Source organism: Saccopteryx bilineata, chromosome 9 (assembly GCF_036850765.1).
Source record: "Saccopteryx bilineata isolate mSacBil1 chromosome 9, mSacBil1_pri_phased_curated, whole genome shotgun sequence".
NCBI lineage: Eukaryota > Metazoa > Chordata > Mammalia > Chiroptera > Emballonuridae > Saccopteryx > Saccopteryx bilineata.
Window position 1 is genome coordinate 51,959,805 of NC_089498.1, and position 22,998 is coordinate 51,982,802.

Below are 22,998 nucleotides of genomic sequence, written 5' to 3' on the forward strand. Positions count from 1 at the left end.
AGTATTGTGGTAGTTTCCAAGTTATGATAAAATAAGCATTATTGTAGGATTTGTTATTTTAACACTTTCCACTTAAACTAGTTGTATTTCATAAAAGCTTTTCCAATACATGTAATTTTGTAGGACCATTTTTTTTTTGTATTTTTCCAAAGTTAGAAGCAGGGAGGCAGTCTGACAGAATCCTGCATGTGCACCACTGGGATCCACCTGGCATGCCCATCAGGGGCAATGCTCTGCCCATCTGGAGCATCACTCCATTGCAATCGGAGCCATTTCAGTGCCTGAGGCAGAGGCCATGGAGCATTCTCAGTGCCCGAGTCAACTTTGCTCCAATGGAGACTTGGCTGCGGGAAGGGAAGATAGAGATAGAAAGGAGAGGGGGAAGGGTGCAAAAGCATATTGGGTGCTTCTCCTGTGTGCCCTGACTGGGAATTGAACCCGGGACTTCCACACACTGGCTGATGCTCTACCACTAAAGCAGCTGGCCAGGGCTAGGACCATCTTCTAATGTGAGGCTCAGAAAAACTAGCTATGTGTAAAAAACAAAATATTACATGAGGATTAATTAAATCACAATATCTTGTGCATTTATTTTGAAACTTTTGATACTATAGTATGGTGTATAACATCTTTAAAACATGAAGAAGGGACTAAGTTTTACATGAACATTTCATTCATAAAACAAATATTGGGCAAGGGCAGAAGCCGGCCAGCCACAACTGAAGCCCAGGTGTGAGCTCAGTCTTGCTCGGCAGGGGTGGAGAGGACACGTGAAAGAAGTCAGGCCTAGATGCGGGCACACCTGCAATCCTGCCTAGGGGGTAGGGCAGGAGACTTGGAAGAGGCAGAGACCCACCACTGAGCAAGGGCGCAGGGGCATGTAGCCTCCCTGACCCGCAGAACCGAGGCTTGCTGCCGGTTGCACAAGCTGCCTCCTCCCACGGGAATGGGGCAAAAGCTCAGAACAGATGGAGTCCTGCGACTGAACGGGGGCACACAGCCCCACCCAGCCTGCAGAGCCAAAGCTTGCAGCTCATGCATGAGTGGGCTCCTCCCATGGGGGCAGGGCGAAAGCCCAGAAACAGGAGGAGACCAGAAGCTGAGCAAAGGTGCTCACCCCTACCTGTGTTGCAGAGGCTTGCGGCCCAGGCACAGCGCATAACCACACCTGTGGGGCAGGGCGAAGGCGGAGGCCTCCAAGGCTTATACACCCAGGCACATGATCACAGTGGTAGAAACCACAGGGGCAGCCCCAGTAGACTGGCAAGGCAGTGCCCATACCCAAATGCAGTAGGCAGCAGCAGAGGGGGTGGAGGGCCAGCAGACAGGCCACACCTAAGGAACATAGAGGCCACATCCATAGGACTCCAGTGGCCAAAACCTTATTATACACAGACAAAATGGGAAGGCAGAGAAATGCAACAAAAATGAATCTAGAGAAATCCCCAGAAAAGGACATGAATGAGTCAGATGTAACAAAATTACTGGATGAAGAGTTTAAAATAACAATTGTTAGGATGCTCAAAGATCTTAGAACAACAATGGATGACATTACAAAAACCTAAATAAAGAGATAGCAAATATAAAAAAGGACATTGAAATAATAAAAAAGAATCAGTCAGAAATGACAAATACAATATCAGAAATAAAGACCACAGTGGAAGGAATTAAAAACAGGATGGATGAAGCTGAGGATCGAATCAGCGAGTTAGAGGACAAGATAAATAAAGGCATGGAAGCAGAGCAGAAAAAAGAAAAGAGACTCAAAAAGTCTGAGGAAACTCTAAGAGAGCTCTGTGACAACATGAAGAGAAATAACATCTTCATCATAGGGGTTCGTGAAGAAGAAGAGAAAGAACAAGGGACAGAGACTTTTTTCGATCATATCATAGCTGAAAACTTCCCTCAATTAATGCAGGAAAAAGTCTTACAAGTTGAAAAAGCACAGAGAACTCCATTAGAGAGAAATCCAAAGAAATCTACACCAAGACACATCATAATTAAAATACCAAAGCTAAGAGATAAAGAAAAAATATTAAAAGCTGCTAGAGAAAAAAATACTATCACCTACAAAGCAGCCCCCATAATGATGACATCCGACTTCACAATAGAAACACTTGAGGCCAGAAGGGAATGGCAAGAAATATTCAAAGTAATGCAGAACAAGAGCCTATAACCAAGACTACTTTATCCTGCAAGGCTATAGTTTAAAATTGAAGAAGAAATAAGCTTCCCAGACAAAAACAAACAAACAAAAAACCTCAAGGAATTCACTACAACCAAACCAATCCTGCAAGAAATGCTAAGGGGCCTGTGGTAAACAGATCAAAGGAGAAAATAAATATAGCAAAAGAGGAATACAGCTTTAAAGAATAAAATGGCAGTAAACAACTACGTATCAATAATAACCTTAAATGTAAATGAATTAAATGATCCCATCAAAGACATAGGGTAGCTGAGTGGATAAGAAAACAGGACCCATACATATGCTGTCTTCAAGAGACACACCTTAAAACAAAAGATGCACATTGACTGAAGGTAAAAGGATGGAAAAAAATATTTCATGTAAACAGAAATGAAGAAAAAGCTGGGGTAGCAATACTTATATCAGACAAAATAGACTTTAAAACAAAGGCTATAGTAAGAGATAAAGAAGGTCACTACATAATGATAAAGGGAGTAATCCAACAGGAAGATAGATATAACCATTATAAATATCTATGCACGTAATAGATATAACCATTATAAATAGAAGCACCTAAATGTATAAAGCAGAATTTGATGGATATCAATAGCAATACTATAATAGTAGGGGACTTCAGTACCCCACTAATATCATTAGATAGATCCTCAAGAAAGAAAATTAACAAAAAAAAGATTTAAAGGACACACTAAATCAACTGGATTTAATAAATATCTTCAAAACCTTTCACCCTAAAGCAGCAGAATATACATTCTTTTCAAGTGCTCATGGTACATTCTCTAGGATAGACCACATGTTAGGACACAAAAACGGTTTCAACAAATTTAAGAAGATTGAAATCATATCAAGCATCTTCTCTGATCACAATGGCATGAAACTAGAAATCAACCACAACAGAAAAACTGAAAAATACTCAAACACTTGGAAACTAAATAGCATGTTATTAAATAATGAATGGGTTAACAATGAGATCAAAATAGAAATAAAAAATGTTCCTAGAAATGAAAGATAATGAGCATACATCAACTCAAAATTTATGGAACACAGCAAAAGCAGTCCTGAGAGGGAAGTTCATAGCATTACAGGCATACCTTAAGAAGCTAGAAAAAGCTCAAATAAACAACTTGACCCTACATTTAAAAGAACTAGAAAAAGAACAGCAAGACAGCAAGTAAAGACCAGAGGTAGTAGAAGGAAGGAAATAATAAAGACCAGAGTGGAAATAAATAACATAGAGGCTAAAGAAACAATACAGAGTATCAATGAAACCAGGAGCTGGTTCTTTGAAAAGGTAAACAAGATTGATGAACCTTTAACCAGATTTACCAAGAAAAAAAAGAGACAGGACTCAAATAAATAAAATTAGAAATGAGAGTGGAAAAATAACAACTGACACAACAGAAATACAAAATATTGTAAGAAAATACTATGAAGAACTGTATGCCAAAAAACTAGACAACCTAGATCAAATGGACAAATTCTTTGAAACATATAATCTTCCAAAAATTAATCTGGAAGAATCAGAAAACTTAAACAGACCGATTACAACAAATGAAATTGAAACATTTATCAAAAAACTCCCAAGAAAGAAAAGTCCTGGACCTGATGGCTTCACAAGTGAATTCTAACAAATATACAAAGAACTAAATCCTATCCTTCTCAAGCTATTTTTAAAAATTAAAAAGGAAGGAAGACTTCCAAGCTCCTTTTATGAGGCAAGCATAATTTTGATTCCAAAACCAGGCAAAGAAAACACAAAGAAAATTATAGGCCAATATCCCTGATGAATATAGATGCTAAAATTCTCAACAAAATATTAGCACACTAGATCCAGCAATATATGAAAAAAATCATACATCATAATCAAGTGGGGTTTATTCTGGGGAGGCAAGGCTGGTACAATATTTACAAATCAATCAATGTGATTCATCACATAAACAAAAGGAAAGAGAAAAACCACATGATAATTTTAATAGATGCAGAAAAAGCATTTGATAAAATGCAGCACCCATTCATGATCAAAACTCTCAGCAAAGTGGGAATACAGGGAACATACCTCAACATGAAAAAGGCCATCTATGACAAACCCACAGCCAACATCATACTCAATGGGCAAAAATTAAAACTGATCCCCTTAAGATCAGGAACAAGGCAGAGGTGCCCCCTTTCATCACTCTTATTTAACATAGTCCTGGAAGTCCTAGCCACAGCAATCAGACAAGAAGAAGAAATAAAAGGCATCCAAACTGGAAAAGAAGATATAAAACTCTCATTATTTAAAGATAATATAATATTTTATATAGAAAACCCTAAAGTCTCTGTAAAAAAAACTACTGAACCTGATAAATGAATTCAGCAATGTGGCAGGATATAAAATTAATACTCAGAAATCAGAGGCATTTTTATACACGAACAATGAACTGTCAGAAAGAGAAATTAAGGAAACAATCCCCTTCACTATTGCAACAAAAGAAATAAAATACCTAGGAGTAAATTTAATCAAGGAGATTAAAGACTTGTACTTGGAAAATTATAAAACATTGATAAAAGAAATCAAGGAAAATACAAACAAGTGGAAGCATATACTGTGCTCATGGTTAGGAATAGTAAACATCATTAAAATGTCTATATTACCCAAAGCAATTTATAAATTCAATGCAATACCAATTAAAATACCAATGACATACTTCAAAGATATAGAACACATATTCAAAAATTTATATGGAACTTATTTATTCTCCACAGTTTTATTTATTAAGGAATAATAGCAATATCTAGCACATATCACACATCAAGAGCTTACTATGTATAGGCATGGTGCAAAGTGATTTACCAAACAATTTTCTTAACTATCCTAAGAGATAGTTAGCTCAGTGTACGGATTTTGAAAGTGAGGCACATAAATAGATCTTGGCCAGGTAGCTCTGTTGGTTAGACTATCCTACCATGCACCAAGGTTATGGTTTCAATCCCTGGTCACAGCACATTCAAGAATTAACCAATGAATGCATAAAGAACTAGAACAACTTGATGTTCTCTCTCTCTCTCTCTCTCTCTCCATTAAAAAAAAAAAAGAAGGAAAGAAATTAAAGCCCTGGCTGGATAGTTCAGGTGATTATAGCATTATCCCACAGCATAGAGGTTGCTCATAGGATCCCCAGTCAGGACACGTACAGGAACAGATTGATGGTCCTCTCTCTCTCTTCCTTTCTTTCACTAAAATCAATAGAATAAACATTTTATTAAAAAGTGAAAAAAATAGAGAAGGAAGGAGATGGACCCCACAGGTAGTACTGCTAGAGTCAGAATTTGAACTAGCTCTTTATTACAACACTATTTCTTCCCTGGCAAAGCACTGTCTGTTCCCTGTAGGTTCAACTAATGTTTTTATAGTGAAGGGGAGGAAAAAGTTCTCCTTGACTCCCAGAGGATCCTTGGCTGGGTCTGAAAATTTAACTGCCAAAGGTAGATTAATGGAAAAAAAGCATAATCAGATTTATTTAATATAAGGTTTGCATGCCACAGGAGCCTCCATAAGAAAATGAAAACCTGAAGGAGCAGGCCTGATGAAGAGGGCACGATCGGGGAAGAATTGTGCTCCTTAACATTCTAGGTGAAGTGTAAGTCTGTGTGAGTCTGTACAACAGCTTGTCTCATAGAGATCACGCACTGGAATAGGTTAGACTTTGTTGCTGTAGCAAACTCAGATTGTGTCATACAGTATGACTATCTGTCACAAGGTGCTACTTGCAAGGAACATTCCTTTATCTTCAGTGATAAGAATGTTCCTTTCCTCAGGGTATCTGAGGGTTTTATGACAGTTTCAGGGGAGGTCAAACTGACCTTTCTTTTTCTGACTTTTTTTCAGACTTCTTCAGCTTAAAGTATTCAATATGCCAAAGTGCCATATTTTGGGATAATGTGTTCTGAACCCTATTAACATGTATAAACCATGAAAATTATTAAATTCTTTCTTCAAAGTGTATAAGAATATAATTGAAAACCCTCACCCTTATTAGTGCAATTTACTCCTATTTTAGGTCAGTTCTTAAATCCCAAAAGAACTAATAATCTCTTTTATGTTTTAGAGACTTTGGCATCTGATTATGCTAACCTAAAATAGAAACTCTGAATTTACAAACTATTTTATTTATAATAAATAGATTATAGAAAACAAACATTTCTCCAAAGAAGATATACAAATTGCCAATAAGCATATGAAAAGATGTTGAACATCACTAGTCATCAAGGAAATGCAAATCAAAACCACAAGCAAATACGAGTTTACTTACACTTGTGTGGCTATTATAAAAAAGAAATGAACAAGTATTGGCAAATATATGGAGAAACTGGAACCCACATTTATTGCTATGGGAATTATGGAGTGGTACAGTCACTTTGGAAAATAGTCCTAAAGGTAAACATGGAGTTATTATAACATTCAATTCCATTTCTAAGTATCCAAGAGAATTAAAACATAGTCACACAAAAAACTTGCACACAAATGTTAATAGAAGCACTATTTATAGTAGCCAAAAAATGAAATAATACAAATACCCATCAACTGGTGAATGGATCAACTAAATTGCTGAATCCGTACAATAGAAAATTATTTGGCACTAAAAAGGAATATAATATTGATATATGCTGCAGCATATGAATCTTAAAAACATGCTAAGTGAAAGAAACTAGTCACAAAAGCTCAAAACATTATATTATTTCATTTATATGGACTACCAGAATATATGTAGATACAGAAAGCAGACCTGTGGCTGCCTAGGGCCAAATGAGGAGGAAAGAGAGTGGGAAGTAAATGATAATGAGTATAGGGTTTCTTTGTGGGTGATGAATAAATTCTAAATTGAATGGTACATAACTCTGAATATAATAAAAACAACTGAATCATATGTTTCAAATGGGTAAATTTTATAGTATGTAAATTATATTTTAATAAAAATGGGTTACATGATTGTTTATATTAGGCATTAACTAGAACTATCCAGAAGAAAATAATTTTATACATTTCTCATAAATAATCAATTGCTATTCCATATAAATGCTTCCATTCTGAGCTTGTTTATTTTTCCCCCCACTCTTTATTCTATTATATCCCAGGTTTAGTTGGTTCTTGGGAGGAAACAAATATAGAAGTACAAAAAGATTGATTATATTAATCTTTCACTGTCGCCTACAAATCACCTCTTTAAGGACCTATGATGAACTTCCTCACTCAGTGGAAATGATGCCTGATGCTTCTTCAATTCAGTCCCTAGTATGAAGCTGTTCTACTGTCTCATTGTCTCCTTAAAGCAGAATGATAAAATGGGGAGAGCTAGGGCTTGGGAGTCAGCCAGACCTAGATTCAATAGTGCCTCTATCTCCTTCCTATTAGCTATGTGGCTCAGAGCAAAGGAATGAACTTCTCTGAGCATATTTCTTCAGACTGCTTGAGACTTCAATGAAACTTTGAGATGATGTATGTCAATTGCCTAGCATTCAGTAGGTTTTTGGTAAATGCTTTAACATATTAACCGTGACCCAATGTTCCAGAAGAGGACAAGGATCTTACAATTGAAACTGTGTTAGTTCTGGAGCACTTATATTACCCTTGCTACCACCTCCCTCTCTCCAAAAAAAGTAGATCCTTGCTCCCAATCTTGTGGCTAATGTCAGAAATTCCACAATGATAGGCTCTTTTTTATGAATTCAAAATATTTTATCACTGTGTAAATAAAAATGCCAAGTAGAGTAAAAATGTTTTAAACAGATATATTTCATGTCTATATCAGCGCACGTGATTTTTCCTTCTTTTATTTATCAAAACACAATAAAAGCCTTGAGTGGTATGGCTGGTAAGACCCAAAAGATATAGTGGGTGTTTGAGGATGAGCCAGAGAAGGCACTACTTGCTTGAGGTGGCAGCCACCCTCATGTATGTGGAGGAGGTCTGAAGTTTTGGGGATCTTAGTGAAAAAAAAAATTGAAGTCATCTTCCCTCCCCCTGCTTTTCATCCTCTCTCCCCCTGAAGAGTCAACTTGTGCTGAAACACCAGTTTCCAGCCCTGGTAATTTGCAGGACTTCACCACAGTGTTGGCCTGGACAGGAGATCAGTTTCACAATTCCACCCTGGCTGGCTGTTGCTGGGCCATTGGCCAGCTCATCAGTCTTCCGCCTCCTTGTAAGCAAGCCTGGGTGAAAGACTGGACAAGATGCAGAGAAAGTCTCCTGTTTTCCTTTCTCCCAGATAATCCAACTCTAATTCCTCAGGAAGGACAGTTTTAAGACTACTGTATTTTAAACTAAGGTTATTATTGCTCAAGGCTCAACTATGTATTTTGCATATCCCAGCAGAGGCATTCACTAGGGAGAAAATTGCTCTACAGTGTTTATCTGAAAACAATGACAACAAAATCCCTACCAATCAACAAATCTATAAATCATCTCACTTCTGATTCTCAAAATATTCTAATTAAGCAAATTTTGTTTTCCTTCTAGACAAACAAAGACCCAAATTAAGAACTAGAAAACAAGTAGTTTGAATACATGTGACAATGAGAGAGCCACATATTCCAAGGTCACCTTCACAGCCTCATAATGAGGCTTTGATGTCACCATTTGAAAGGCTGTGATTGAATTTAAGTTTTTTACTAGAAACATTTTTTAGTTCAATCACTTAAACTCAATGTAAACTTTTCTTTAAGGGAAAAAAGTCCTAATTCGCTTAATTTACAAATGTTGATTTGGTTAATGTTTACCCTTAATTAGGATCGGGTTCAAAGACACAAATTTCAGTATAGAGTTTTTACCTGTATATAATTTCCAATAAATCTACTGAGAAGAACAGAACAAGTGCTGGGCAGATACTGTTAACTGCTTCTTTTATACTGGTTCTTTTCTTTTTGGTGCATAGGAACATTTAGATATTAGATAAGGTTCAAAAACTATTTAGCAGCAGAATTCTACTGAGGATCTACTTTTCACTGAGGTATCATGCTAATTTTATGATTTCAAGATTTCTTCTGTTAAACTAAATGATAAGATGTATGCAGTTATTTAAGAAATATTTCTGGGTCATCAAGAGACGTTTACAAAGGGAAATGTGGTACCCCTATATGAAGTCCGCATTCTTTATTGGATAATGTATTTTACCAAGGTTATAAGATTTATGAATTAGAAAATTCAGATTTTATGAAAGAATTTTTACACGTTTATTTTATTTATATATTTATTTATTTATTATTTGAGAAAGAGAGGAATATCAATTTGTTGTTCCATTTATTTATGCATTTATTGGTTGATTCTTTTATGTGCCCCTACTGGGAACTGAACCGCAACCCTGATGTTTCTGGACGATGCTTTAACCAACTGAGCTATCAGACCAGGGACTGAAACAATTTTTAATGTGTGATAATATTTAATGAGTATGAATGTATTGTTTCTAGTGAATCTAACAGAGCTTCCTCTCCACACTTGAAGAAAAAAGTCACACATATAGACTAAGTGTAAATTCAGATGATTTCTCAAAAGGACAGAAACTTTAACTATGGTGTTTTATGTTAGGTTTTCTACTAAGTCAAATGTTCACTGAATTATCTGTGAAGGAACAGAATTTTTATTTACTCATTTTTCTTTCTTTTTTTTTTTAAGATGAGAGGAGGGGAGATAGTGAGGCATACTCTCTTATGTGCCCCCACTGGGATCTTCCTGGCAACCCCTGTCTGGAGCCAATACTTGAATATGAAGCTCTATTTTTAGCGCCTGAGGCTGATGCGCTCAGATCAACCGAGCCATCCTCAGTGCCTGGGCCATGCTGAAACTAATAGAGACACTGGCCACAAGAGGAGGAGGGTGAGAGAGAGTGGGTGAGAAGCAGATAGTCGCTTACCCTGTGTGTCCTGACTGGGGATTGAACCCACGATGTCTGCACGTGGGGCCAACTTTCTATGCACTGAGCCACCAACCAGGACATTTGCTCATTTTTCAATATGGCTTCCAATTGAGGGGCTATCTCCTTTATTTATGTCAGATAGGTAGGGATTTTTGTCAGTTCTTGACCTTATGTGACTATGCAGGTGCAATCATTTGGGTAAATTAAAAATCCCTTATATTTGTCATAATATTATTGTCAAGGTGGTTTTTTAAAAAAAGTTATTTTAGGATTAATTTTAAGCTGTGCTTTTCAAATTTTTATTTGCATATGAATCACCTGGGGATCTTATTAAAATGAAGATTTGATTGAACAGATTTTGGGGTGGGATTCAGATTCTGCATTTTTAACAGGCTTCCAGATGATGCTGTTGGTTTAAGGACCACATGTGAGTAAGTAATAGTTTAATGCATACTTAATTTCTTTAAGCAAATAATATCTTGGGGAGAGGAAGGAGAAAGACTAGGATGAAGAGGCATGTTTGTGTCTTTCCTGGGTAATCCCCTTAGAAATGGAAGGAAAAGAACTATGACAGTACAAATCTTCAAATTCATAGAAAATTTACGGTTTTGACGTAATGTTTTATTTATGATTACTTAGTTTCAAACTTTTCTTAAAATGGAACAAAGATTTTCGACACTTACAAAGTAATCTGAGTGCCTAATTCTAGATGTGAAGATTTTTTAAAAAGTATTTTCTATTATCTTACTCCCACAAAATACAAAAACTATTTATTAGTTGCTCAACCTTTATCACCTTTTCAAAACATTCAACATTATTTTCATAGACATAACCTTTTTTCATACTCATGTTAATAATATATGTTTATATACATTAGAAAAATTACTGCAACTGGTATAAGCTGGTTTACAAATACAATTGAGATGATGAATACACATTCAGCATGGTTTTGTTAAAAAAAACATTTTTTGCAATCATATTTCATATATACATATATATACACACAAATACTTTTTATACCTATATACCTATGGGTGTACTTATATCTATATATTACAGAAATAAGTACACAACATAAACCTGAGAACAAACACAACTGACATGATAAATGTAACATGAGCATAATAAAAATTAACTCATTAATGCCAATCATTAAATTTTCCTTGTTCATATAACTTGCAAAAGGATTGGATAACATGGATTAATGTTTAAATTGTGCTCAAGTAAGAGGACTACTACTTAAAAACAAACAAAACAAGGAAATACAACAACACAAAGAGACCAATTTAAACTCAGAGACCAAGAAAAGCCTCTGAGTAATACAAAAGCTGAAACCTGAATAAAGAGAATAGGGTAGCCATTCAAAGCCCGGGAGAAGAATTGGGAAAGAGCAGAGGAGACTGCCCACGAACAAAAGTCAGAGATGGAAATGAGTTTGTCAAATTCAAGGAAATGAAACTAGGGCCAAAGTAGCTGTAGCAGGAACTCGGGGGACAAATGGTCGGATGTGAGATTGTTGGAAGAAAGATCCAGATGACTTAAGGCTTTAAACAGAACAATGACATGATCTGATGAAGGATTTTTTGTTCTGTTTGGTTTTTTAACCCTTTGAGTAGTACGAATGTTCATGTACGTCCTCGTGCCTCCAGACCATCCAGAGTATGATCATACATGTATAAAGCAACATTTAAAAAAAGGCAAATGTATGTTCTTATTTCCAAAAATTGGTTATCAAACAAACATGATTTTAAGTTAATAAATGAAAACTAATTTCATCTTCTAAAAAACAACTCACTGCTGGGGTCAGTGAGCATGAAAAAAAACTCACTACTCAAAGGGTTAATCAGCATAATTGCTATGTGGGAATGACATGGAGGATCAGCTTTTTAAATTAGTAACATAAAAAATGAAAAAATGTATACTATACATAAGTCAGTCTAGAGCTCTTAGCATTTAACATTACCAATATTGACATATATTTCTCATTGTATAAATCTTTTTGAATTGAAAAGGATGTTAATATTTTGGTTTAATATTTATTAATCATACAGACTTCTGGTGGGAGAAATAACATCATTTGGTACAGCAAACCAGGACACTTTTTATTTTTTATTTTTTTGCTTGGTATACATCATGGAAAGCTATACATAAAAACATGCCATGCTGCCTGACCAGGTGGTGGTACAGTGGACAGAGATTCGGACTGGGACGCAGAGGATCCAGGTTCGAAACCCTGAGGTCACGGGCTTGAGCACAGGTTCATCTGGTTTGAGCAAGGCTCACCAGCTTGAGCCCAAGGTCACTGGCTTGAGCAAGGGGTCACTCGGTCTGCCGTAGCCCCCTGTTCAAGGCACATATGAGAAAGCAATCAATGAACAACTAAGGCATCACAATGAAGAGTTGATGCTTCTCATTTCTCTCCCTTGCTGTCTGTCTGTCCCTGTCTGTCCCTCTGTCTCTCTCTCACAAAAAACAAACAAACAAACCAAAACATGTCATACCTTTAGTTTGTTCTGGATTTTTGTTTGGTTTGTTGATTTTGCAGAAAAATACTGCTGAACCAGTTGCTCAATTGTTTTTCTAGTTCCCATTTGTCAAAATTTCAATTGAATCTAATGCTGTGTTTTTATACAAAGGTTATAAATCAAACCTAATATAAGACATAGGGAGAGGCTTAGCCTGTGACTAATTGGAGAATATATGCTAAACCTAAAAAATTCAAATTCAAAATTTTGGGGAAACTTGGGCTCATTAAACAAACTGTATCTGTACACTTCATTGATCCATAGGCCACAGATTTGGGGTTCATTATCCAAAGATATTTAAAGCTTCTGCAGAACAAAACTGACAAAATTGACATGGGGGGGATGGGGAATTATGTGATTTTAGAGATTTTGACAATGTAATTTCTGTTTTTTAAAATAGATGAAGATCTTTTGCTCTGCTTCATTAAGTATAAAAAGATGAAATCATATTGAATATAGGCTTACCTAAAGATAGGAAATATATTCTATGAATATACTGTGTCTTGCAATGTTCTTAGTCCTTCTTAGTTATGTTGCCATATTATGTGAACAAGAATGATATTTGGGACATATAATAGAGTTTTAGGCATGTTAATGCACCAAGCAAGTCCTATACAGAAGGACCTTGGGTTGCAACAGTCTCAACATACATTTCAAGTTTAGAATGCTCACTTCCAAAAAACTTTTAAAAACTTGAAACGTATTTATGGCGTTAGCATTGTACTTATGGACTGTGTGGGTGAACTAGTTTGGTTGTGCGTGGCGGAAGAATACGCAGTACAGTGTACAGTACAGGATATTTATGTCCTTTCTCTGTGGCTTAGTTGCATTTTTATGTTCTAGATTGTGATTTTATAACTGTGTTAGGATAGGAAAGTGACTTAGGCTAGGATGTGTTACGACTTACACCAAATTCAAGTTACATCACTGTCATAGGAACGGAACTGTGCCATAATCCAAGGACCCCTTTATAGGCCTTTCCATTACGTCATTAACTCAAATATACAAGTTTTGATGTCTCATTTTAAATGTTATTAAAGTGAACCTTTAAGATAAAGGATCAAGGACTAAATTTTAGCAGGTTTATCTTTTTCTGTGGGATGTCCAGGGTTAAATAGATTCTTAAATTCAAATTGCTTCATGTTCAGGCAGCAAGGTGAGGTAGTGTAACAACATAAAGCTTACGGGTCCTTACAAATGGCCCACAGATGTTGAGTAATTTATTGGAGATTAATACTCTAATAAGACATCATCTAATAATGATGAAAATAATTTGGGGATGGGGTACATTGCTGATTTCATTTCTTGATGCCAAGAAGATTATCCATTCTATTTCTGTGATAGACAACACGTAAGTTGAATAGATACACTTCTTTTAAATTGACCTATTAAATTTTTTTTCATGTTTATTTTATTTAGAGAGAGAAAGGGAGAGAGCGGGAGACAGGAACATCTGTTCCTATAATGTGCCCTGACCAGCAACCTCTGTGCTTCAGAACAATGCTTAACCAACTGAGCTATTCAGCCAGGGTTTAACTGACCAATTTCTTTAAATGACCACTTGTGACAATGAATTTGATTTTAAATGTCTGCAGATTTTATATATACAGAGTCATGTGATTGAGAATGTGGCATATTTTATTCAAACCCCTTCATAAAATTTACTCACTTTTGGGACTTAAATCAACTTCTGGTTGTAATGAGTTATCATTAATCAGAATATCATTTCTTTTTATAGGTACATATTTTGCTATTTTATGTATTTAATGAACACCAGGCTTGTTATTTTTGACATTGCTATCTCAGTGTCACTTTTGATACAATACATGCCCTTTACTGATGTAAATTATATACCTCCGTAGAAAAATATCATGAAGAAACATGCTAGTTTACATCTCATGGGAAAAGGAATTAGTAATATGAATAATCGTAAAGTGGAATTTTCAACCTATGGAAGGAATACTATTTCAGAATGCATAAAAACAAATTAAAATATCTTAAAATCTGATTAAGACTTGAAATATATATATGAAATATATTAGGACATAGTAACATAGTACAAAATACCAGTATCATATATTATACTATGGATAATATTTAATATTAAAATTATACTTTTAATATATTAATTTCCTTAAAATAAATAATTCTCGACTACCGAGCATTCTTGACAAGAAACTGATGAGAAAAGCACCAACAGAAGTCTATCTAGAGATTAGCTGACAATACAGCAGTGAGCTGATATATTGTTTTATGAGAAGACTGTGAGATATAACTGATAATTCAGTTTCTCTGCCAATCAGTTCTTGCACATAATAGACCTCATTAGACCTAAGTAAAAGGCCTGACACACCATAGAAAATTAGTTTCCATGTGCTTAGTTAGTTTCATCACAGTATGAAAAACAAAAGCTTTGCAAGCTGTGCTTTGGGGTCTTTCGTTCATCACCCCACCCCCGCTTTTCTACCTCTAGAATTCTGAAAACCGTAGTTGTAAAGTCATATACTATACAATCTCATTTGAAATCGACTACCTTCACCAGAGATTCACAATGGCTTATAACTTACAGAATATTCCCAAATCAGAAGTCCTGAGACAAGGATATCAGCAGACATTAAAACACATGTTAAACAATAATACAAGAGGCGAAGTATTAAGGGTGGGCACTGATTAAATCTGATCACTCGCTATTCCTAAGAAACATGTATAGCCTGAGACATTCGCAAATCAGTCTCACCATACTACCTTCAACTGTTATAAATAAGTGATTTCATTTGTAGCCTATCCATATTTGGGAAAATGCAGGATTCCAGGGGTAGTTAGAAACCATTATGTAGTAAAACACATAATAGTAGCAGACATACATTTCTTGAATTCTTCACTAATAAAATGAAATAAGGCTCTATGCTCACTACATCAATACTGTGGCAGTGAGACAATGAATTGGAAGAACTTATTTTATTAGGTTTACTTGCTTCTATTAACTATAGTATTTCTAGTTTACTTTCTAATACAAATAGTTGTTATAGCTCATTTGGACTGTGTGCAATCTAAATCCTTTTGAGGAAATTGATGTGATCCTAATGAGATCCCCCATCCCACCCCCACCCCCACTCCAAGAATCTGATAATCTGTTTTGTTCTTCCTTCCCACCTGTGATTTTTGCTGCAGTGAATGCAGAAATGAGTGACAGTCTGTGGTAAGAATTCCTGGCTTATTAGAAGTGGGAATGAGGGGTAGAGGTAAAAGTAAACAGTGTAGCCTGACAAGCCAGTGGTACAGTGGATAGAGCGTCAGACTGGGACACAGAGGACCCAGGTTCGAAACCCCAAGGTCACCAGTTTGAGTGCAGGCTAATCTGGTTTGAGCAAAACTCACCAGCTGAGATCAAGGTTGCTAGCTTGAGCAAGGGGTCACTTGGTCTGCCGTAAACCCCCACCCCCACACCCGCGTCAAGGCACACATGAAAAAGCAATCAATTAGCAACTAAGGTACCGCAACAAAGAATTGATGCTTCTCATTTCCCTTCCTTCCTGTCCGTCCCCATCTGTCCCTCTGTCACACACACAAAAGGTAAAGTGTATTGGAAAAGTGCTGTCAATAGTGAATATACGGGCCCTGGCCGGTTGGCTCAGCAGTAGAGCGTTGGCCTAGCGTGGGGAGGACCCGGGTTCGATTCCCGGCCAGGGCACACAGGAGAAGCGCCCATTTGCTTCTCCACCCCTCCGCCGCGCCTTCCTCTCTGTCTCTCTCTTCCCCTCCCGCAGCCAAGGCTCCACTGGAGCAAAGATGGCCCGGGCGCTGGGGATGGTTCTGTGGCCCCTGCCTCAGGCGCTAGAGTGGCTCTGGTCGCAACATGGCGACGCCCAGGATGGGCAGAGCATCGCCCCCTGGAGGGCAGAGCGTCGCCTCATGATGGGCCTGCCGGGTGGATCCCGGTGGGGCACATGCGGGAGTCTGTCTGACTGTCTCTCCCTGTTTCCAGCTTAAGAAAAATGCAAAAAAAAAAAAAATAATAATAATGAATATACCCATAATGTGATCCTGGGATACAGATCCTGGGGTCTGTGCAGAACATAAACAAAAGGAACCTAATATCTGAGTATCCACCAAGATGCTGCTACTGATACCTTAGAGTAACATGACTTTATAGTTATTTTAATTGTGGAAATATGCAGATAATAAATTTTAAAAAGATTCCCATCTGTTCCTGAAATTTTTTTTTTTCATTAAAAAAAAAAAAAAAAAGTATTCAGGCCTTGTGAATCTCCCAAGAACAGATCACTTGAATAATGCATTCATTAAAAGTAAACACCAGCCCTGGCCGGTTGGCTCAGCGGTAGAGCGTCGGTCTGGTATGCGGGAGACCCGGGTTCGATTCCCGGCCAGGGCACATAGGAGAAGCGCCTATCTGCTTCTCCACCCCCCCACCCCCCTCACCCCCCGTCCTTCCTCTCTCTCTTCCCCTCCCGCAGCCAAGGCTCCATTGGAGCAAAGATGGCCTGGGCACTGGGGATGGCTCCTTGGCCTCTGCCCCAGGCGCTAGAGTAGCTCTGGTCGCAGCAAAGCGAAGCCCCGGAGGGGCAGAGCATCGCTCCCTGGTGGGCAGAGCTTCATCCCTGGTGGGCGTGCCGGGTGGATCCCGGTTGGGCGCATGCAGGAGTCTGTCTGACTGTCTCTCCCGTTTCCAGCTTCAGAAAAAAAAAAAAAAAAGTAAACACCAGATATTATGCATTCTTTTTATTAACTTTGCATTAAACAATGCAGATATTTTACTACAACGAAGAGCATAACATTTAATGGTTTTCATTTCACGTCTTTCAATGAAAGCTTTGGGGAAATGCAACTATAATTTTAAAGTACTGAAACCAACTCTGTGAATGAATAAATATTATCCAGAACTATGACACATGTAAAGAGTTATCCCCTCCAGCTAAGGGAAGCACACAGGAAACATGGGAAAACAGAATGAACAATAAAAATAGGAGTAAAACAGGCAGCTAGCAACGGCAGCACAGGGATGAAAACTGTGTAGTGAATTACCCACTTAAGATGTAAAAACCTTGCAAAATAAAAATAATTCAATTTCCAAATCTCAGTTCTTTCCTCATTACATTTCCCCCTCTGTAACTAGATGTTAATTTTTTTTTCCTCCAGAGTAAAATCAACTGGTTATTTGGATGTTTATGCTTCCGTTAATTAACATTTTTAATGTCCACATCCTTAAGGCTTGCAAATAAATTAGATAGAAGCTCTGCAGGAAATGTGATAAGCCCCACCTTTCTGATTTTTAACTGTCTCAATGGTATGTATAGTAGAACTAAATGGCTCTATGACTTATGAGTAATAATCAACTGAGCAGAGAATTTAGGCTACAAGAATCTACCAACCTACCTGGGCTTCAATTATTCTGGTAAGACAGTGATGGACAAAGATTTTGATATAAGAAAACACAAAAAGGTATGTTAAATGTCACTGAGACAGTGATTCCGGTTGACCAGATGGGTATCATCTGTATATGAAAGCTAGTTACCAAGAAGCAGAGCTTACCTTTACTATTTATGAAAAACCCAATGCAGTGTATAATTTATCCAGCTAAACTAGTTCCTATACACTGATTTTAGGAAAGGATGGGAGAGAATAACTCAGGTTCAGATGTAAGACTTAAAGACTACTGAGAAATAGAAAGGTACAGAGATATATACTGAGTCTCAGCAGCACAAACTTAAGTAGCCAGGTTGATCCTAGAACTGTCCCAATAAAACCATTATGTTAAGGGGCAGGCCATAATATCGCTGGCCTCTGAAGGGTGCGAAAAATGAAACACAATACCATACCATAGGCATTCCTTGATTTTTTAGGTAGCACAGCTATAGAAAAAACAATTCCAATACCATAAATTTAGATTTATCCTGTTAATTCCTTAACACTTCAAAATATTTACAAAACACTGAAACAATGTTTAGCCTAACACGACATTCTATTGCCCCCATAATAAGACTTCATATTTTAAATGAATTACCAAAGAATATATCTTATAATTTGGAGGTAAATGATTTTATTTTCTTATACAACCCAAAATCTTAAGCTATCTTGGTACATCACCACTTTAACAGGTCATCTCTTAGTCTTTGTACAGATTTCACATCGTTTTACTCAGTATTTTTTTTTAAAGAAGTTAACATATTGTAGACTTTTAATATTGCTGCACATTCTTTGTAATCTTATTTAGTGTAAGACCATTTTCAGTTATTTTTGTTGTCTAGGTACAATGAATTAAAGTGAACAGACCCATACCCTTCTCCCTCTCCCCCCTCCCAATTAGTAATAACAGGCAAAAAAAAAAAAAAAAAAAAAAAAAAAAAAAGAAACCACAGTAATCATTCAACTGTGGGGATGCAGAGGTCAACTTTTTGCACCCATTCTTCATGCTACAAAAAAATCTTTCTGGGATCACTGCCACGTATTTTCTAAAATCTTTCAAGAAGCTCCAGTAGATTTCTGGATTTGCTCCTTTAAAATCAGGATACTCTGCCTTTGCTCAGGAGGGAGCATGGCAATTTGATCTGCAGTCAGTTGAAGAACCTGCATGATCAAAGCTGCCTTTTCTTGATCCTGTGGAGTTACTTGGCTTTGCCCAGGGCTAAAACTGCTAGGCTGGCCTCCACCTTGCTTGCCAGCCCCCTGCATGCCTGCTCCCTGCATGCCCGCCCCCTGTATGCCTGCTCCCTGCATGCCCGCCCCCTGTATGCCTGCTCCCTGCATGCCTGCCCCCTGTATGCCTGCACCTTGCATGCCTGCACCTTGCATGCCCGCCCCCTGTATACCTGCTCCTTGCATGCCCGCCCCCTGCATGCCCGCCCCCTGCATGCCTGCACCTTGCATGCCCGCCCCCTGTATGCCTGCACCTTGCATGCCCGCCCCCTGCATGCCTGCACCTTGCATGCCCGCCCCCTGTATGCCTGCACCTTGCATGCCCGCCCCCTGTATGCCTGCACCTTGCATGCCCGCCCCCTGCATGCCTGCTCCTTGCATGCCTGCCCCCTGCATGACAGCTCCAGGATTCCCTACTCCTGAAATGCTTGGGACCTGCCTGGGTCCCTGAGGACCACCTGCCCCCATATTAATAGGACCAGGGCCCTGGATTCCACTGGTCATAGGGCCTCTGGAAGTGGGGCCAGGGCCCCGTATCTCCATTCCTCTTCCATCCATGCCTCTTGCTTCCATTCCTCTGGTTTCCATCGCACAGGTCTCCATTCCTCTTCTCTCCATCACTCGTGTCTCTAAGACCTCCGTTTCCATGGCTCGGGTCTCCATCCCCCGAGAGTCTCTACCACCTCTACCATCCAGAGGTAGAACCCTTTGATCTATCATGGGTCCTCTGGGCTCTCCAATTAGCATTCTCGGATCTGCTATCGGCCCTCCCCTCATCTCGTGCGAGGAAGGGCCACGGCTGTCATGACCAGGGGCATGGTGCATGGGAGGACCCTGATGAGGTGGTCCAAGATAGGCTCTGGGCTCTACTTCTCCAGTGACTGAAAGCAAAGTCCCTCCACGTGGGTCATTTGGAGCATCTCCTAACAGTCCTCGAGGAGGTAGTCCACCAGCAGCCATGGGTCCACGAGGCATAGGAGCTCTAGGATCCGACATCTGCACCTGTCCTCGCTCTAAAGGCATTGGACCAACCCCTGGCATTCCAACTTGGGGCTGCATAGGTCCACCGGGAGTTAAGGAACCAGGACCAGGCCCAGCAACAGCAGCTGGCATGGGCCCCGGGGCCGGAATTCCACCCTGGATAGGCGTCTGCATCAACGGAGGAATGTCTTTCACAGGTCTTCTCGTCAAATGCTGCGGCTGAGAAGCTGGAGGATTCTGTTGGTTCAGCAAAACGTTAGGTCCTGAGCAGAGCCCGGGGCCAGGGCCAGGGCCAGGGCCAGAAACGGGGCCAGAGACGGCCTGAGATTTGCCTGGAATCAGTGGCGTAACATGTATCTTGCGGTGCAGAATTTTCAGCGCAATCTCTGGATCCATGATCCTCATCACTACTTGGGCCTGCAACAGCGCATAAGCCAGCTGAGGGTTTTGAAGTAACATGTTTCGAGCTTCCTGGTGGCTGTTTTGCACACACAGCTTCATTTGCTTCATCAGCTCAAACATCTGCTCTGGGGGGAGACTGGCGACCGCTCTGGTAATCGACTCAGGGGCATCCTCCGGATCGATGGGGTCCCCATAGGGTGAGTCAATGATGGGCGCCGCAGGCCCCAGGCTCTTTAACTCCTCCTTGTTCTTTTCACTGGCAGCATTGTCCACCCGCAGCGCTCTGCCACTGAACTCCCGCCCATTCAGGTTCCGCATAGCACTAAGCGCGGTCTCCTGGTCTTGGTACTCGCAGAAGCCATAACCCTTAGGTTTTCCCGTCTCTCTATCGTACACCAGCCGGAAACTGACAACAGAACCAACCTCCGAAAAAATGTCCTTTAGCTGCTCCTCAGTTGCCTCATACGGAATGTTCCCCACGAACACAGAACGCAGTGATCGATCCATGGCCGGGTCTCTCACCGCCAAACTCGACATGATTCCGGCAGCGCACACAGCGACAAGCGGATCGTTCAGAGTCGTCCTCCTCGGAGTCTCACTTCCGCTGAGCAACGGAAGCTGATCTCAAATTCCGGGCAGAAACCTCTGAAATCCGCTTAAGAGTTCCGCCTGTCCGCAAATTCTGCACTTCTAAGTTCCACTAAATTAGCTAATGGTTTCTGTCCCTCGTTCTCCGTGATTCTTCCAGTTAGCTCCTTCTTACCTAGAGAAGTAATTCCTTTCCGGTCTCTGATTCTGCGACATTTCTGGTGCGGCACCATCACCCGGCAGGAAAAGCTTGGTGCGCATTAACCACAGTAAAGATGGCCGCATAGACTTCACCGTGGTAACAAGGAAAGGCCGTCCTTCCCAACCCCGCACCCTGACATCACGGGTGTTTTTGTTTTAGTTTTCCTGGGCGGGAAACTGGGAAACCGCCATTCCAAAGCTGGTTAAGGCAGCTTGTTCTTCATTCTGAAAAAAATACTTGTATAGACCGGTTTCTACTTGTAAAATATATAAAACTGTAGTCGTTTCAAAGCAGATTTTCGATTTTCTCTTTAAAATACGAAAGCAATAGCTGCGTTTTAGGAATATATTTTTGGAAAATACCTAGAAACACAAGCCGAGTGTGCTAGCTCCATCCCCGCCCCCATCTTGTCTTGTAGGATAACCTCTGTTGATGGGTGGCTCGCTCTTCCTAGTTTTTCTCTGTGCATGCAGGCAGCAGTCCAGCTATTCATAGTATTTCTTTTGTTCTTTAATTAACCTATATTAATATTAACGATTAGCATTTATGGCTGCAGTGTGAATTAAATTTATTTAACCATTCTTATATTGCAAGCATTTATATTGGTTCTGATTGATGCAATAATTTCACCACCTCAAATATGAAGCAAAGAGCAAATTGTAGTTATTTCTATTCTGCTGCAAGTTTTGATGGCAGGAGTGGAGTATGGGTTTTTTTTCCCCGGGTTAACAGGTTGACAGTAGACCTGAGCCTTGGAAGGGGCTCTGTAATTTGCTGAGCAGCCAGTAAATGGCAAAACCCGACTTTTTACCCAGATATGAGCTGTCACAGCTCCAGAGCTGGGTTGCCCCATCTGGTAGACACTAGTTCCTGTAGCTATTGAGTTCTTCCAGTGTGGCTAGTTTGATTGAGAAATTGAACTTTTAGTTTTATTTATTTTATTAATATAAACTCATATTTAGTTAGGCTGCCAGAAAACTTTTAGTATGTTTGAAACAACTTGGATATAGTATTTATTTTTGCAATGATTAATTTATTCAATCTAAATAAAAATCAAGTATTTACTGTTAAAATTTAGCATTCTAATTGAGATGTGCTATATATGTAAAATACATGAAAGCTTTTGAGACTATAAAAAATGTAAAATCTAATTAATTTTAATTTTTTACATGTTGAAGTGATATTTTTGATATGTAAGGTTAAAGAAAATATGATTTAACTTTAATATCACTCATTTCATTTTCTGTTTGAAAATATGGCTACTTGGGGGAATAAATGAAATTTACATATAAAGATTATATGTTCATGGATTTCACTGCTTCAGAGCCTGAGTCCTAACTCCTAAATAATCATTTTAGACTACATATGCCTTTTAAAGGGATTATAAAACTTTAGGTTTTATCAAAAATTGTGTTATGTATCTTGGATCTGTATCATAGTTTAATGTATAGATCTGAAATAACAATAATAATAAGACAAAGCCTCCATTTACCTTAAAATGTTTTAATTGTTCTTTAAAACAACTTGGACATAGTTATTACTCAAGGCACATGG

General features: G+C 38.8%; 2 protein-coding genes and 1 non-coding gene across 4 annotated transcripts in view; 1 reads left to right on the forward strand and 2 right to left on the reverse strand.

The window, feature by feature from the left end:
* PRKG1 (protein kinase cGMP-dependent 1) overlaps positions 1 to 22,998 on the forward strand; it is a 1,486,994-nt gene that overhangs the window by 794,523 nt on the left and 669,473 nt on the right. The gene's annotated exons all lie outside the window — the stretch shown is intronic.
* LOC136313795 (small nucleolar RNA SNORA28) lies at positions 5,829 to 5,952 on the reverse strand. The gene has a single exon (XR_010727229.1). It is a non-coding gene; the product is annotated as a small nucleolar RNA SNORA28 (small nucleolar RNA).
* On the reverse strand, positions 17,343 to 21,270 carry CSTF2T (cleavage stimulation factor subunit 2 tau variant). The gene has a single exon (XM_066242870.1). It carries the CDS (start codon positions 21,189 to 21,191, stop codon positions 19,098 to 19,100), a length of 2,094 nt encoding a protein of 697 aa, XP_066098967.1. The 5' UTR covers positions 21,192 to 21,270; the 3' UTR covers positions 17,343 to 19,097.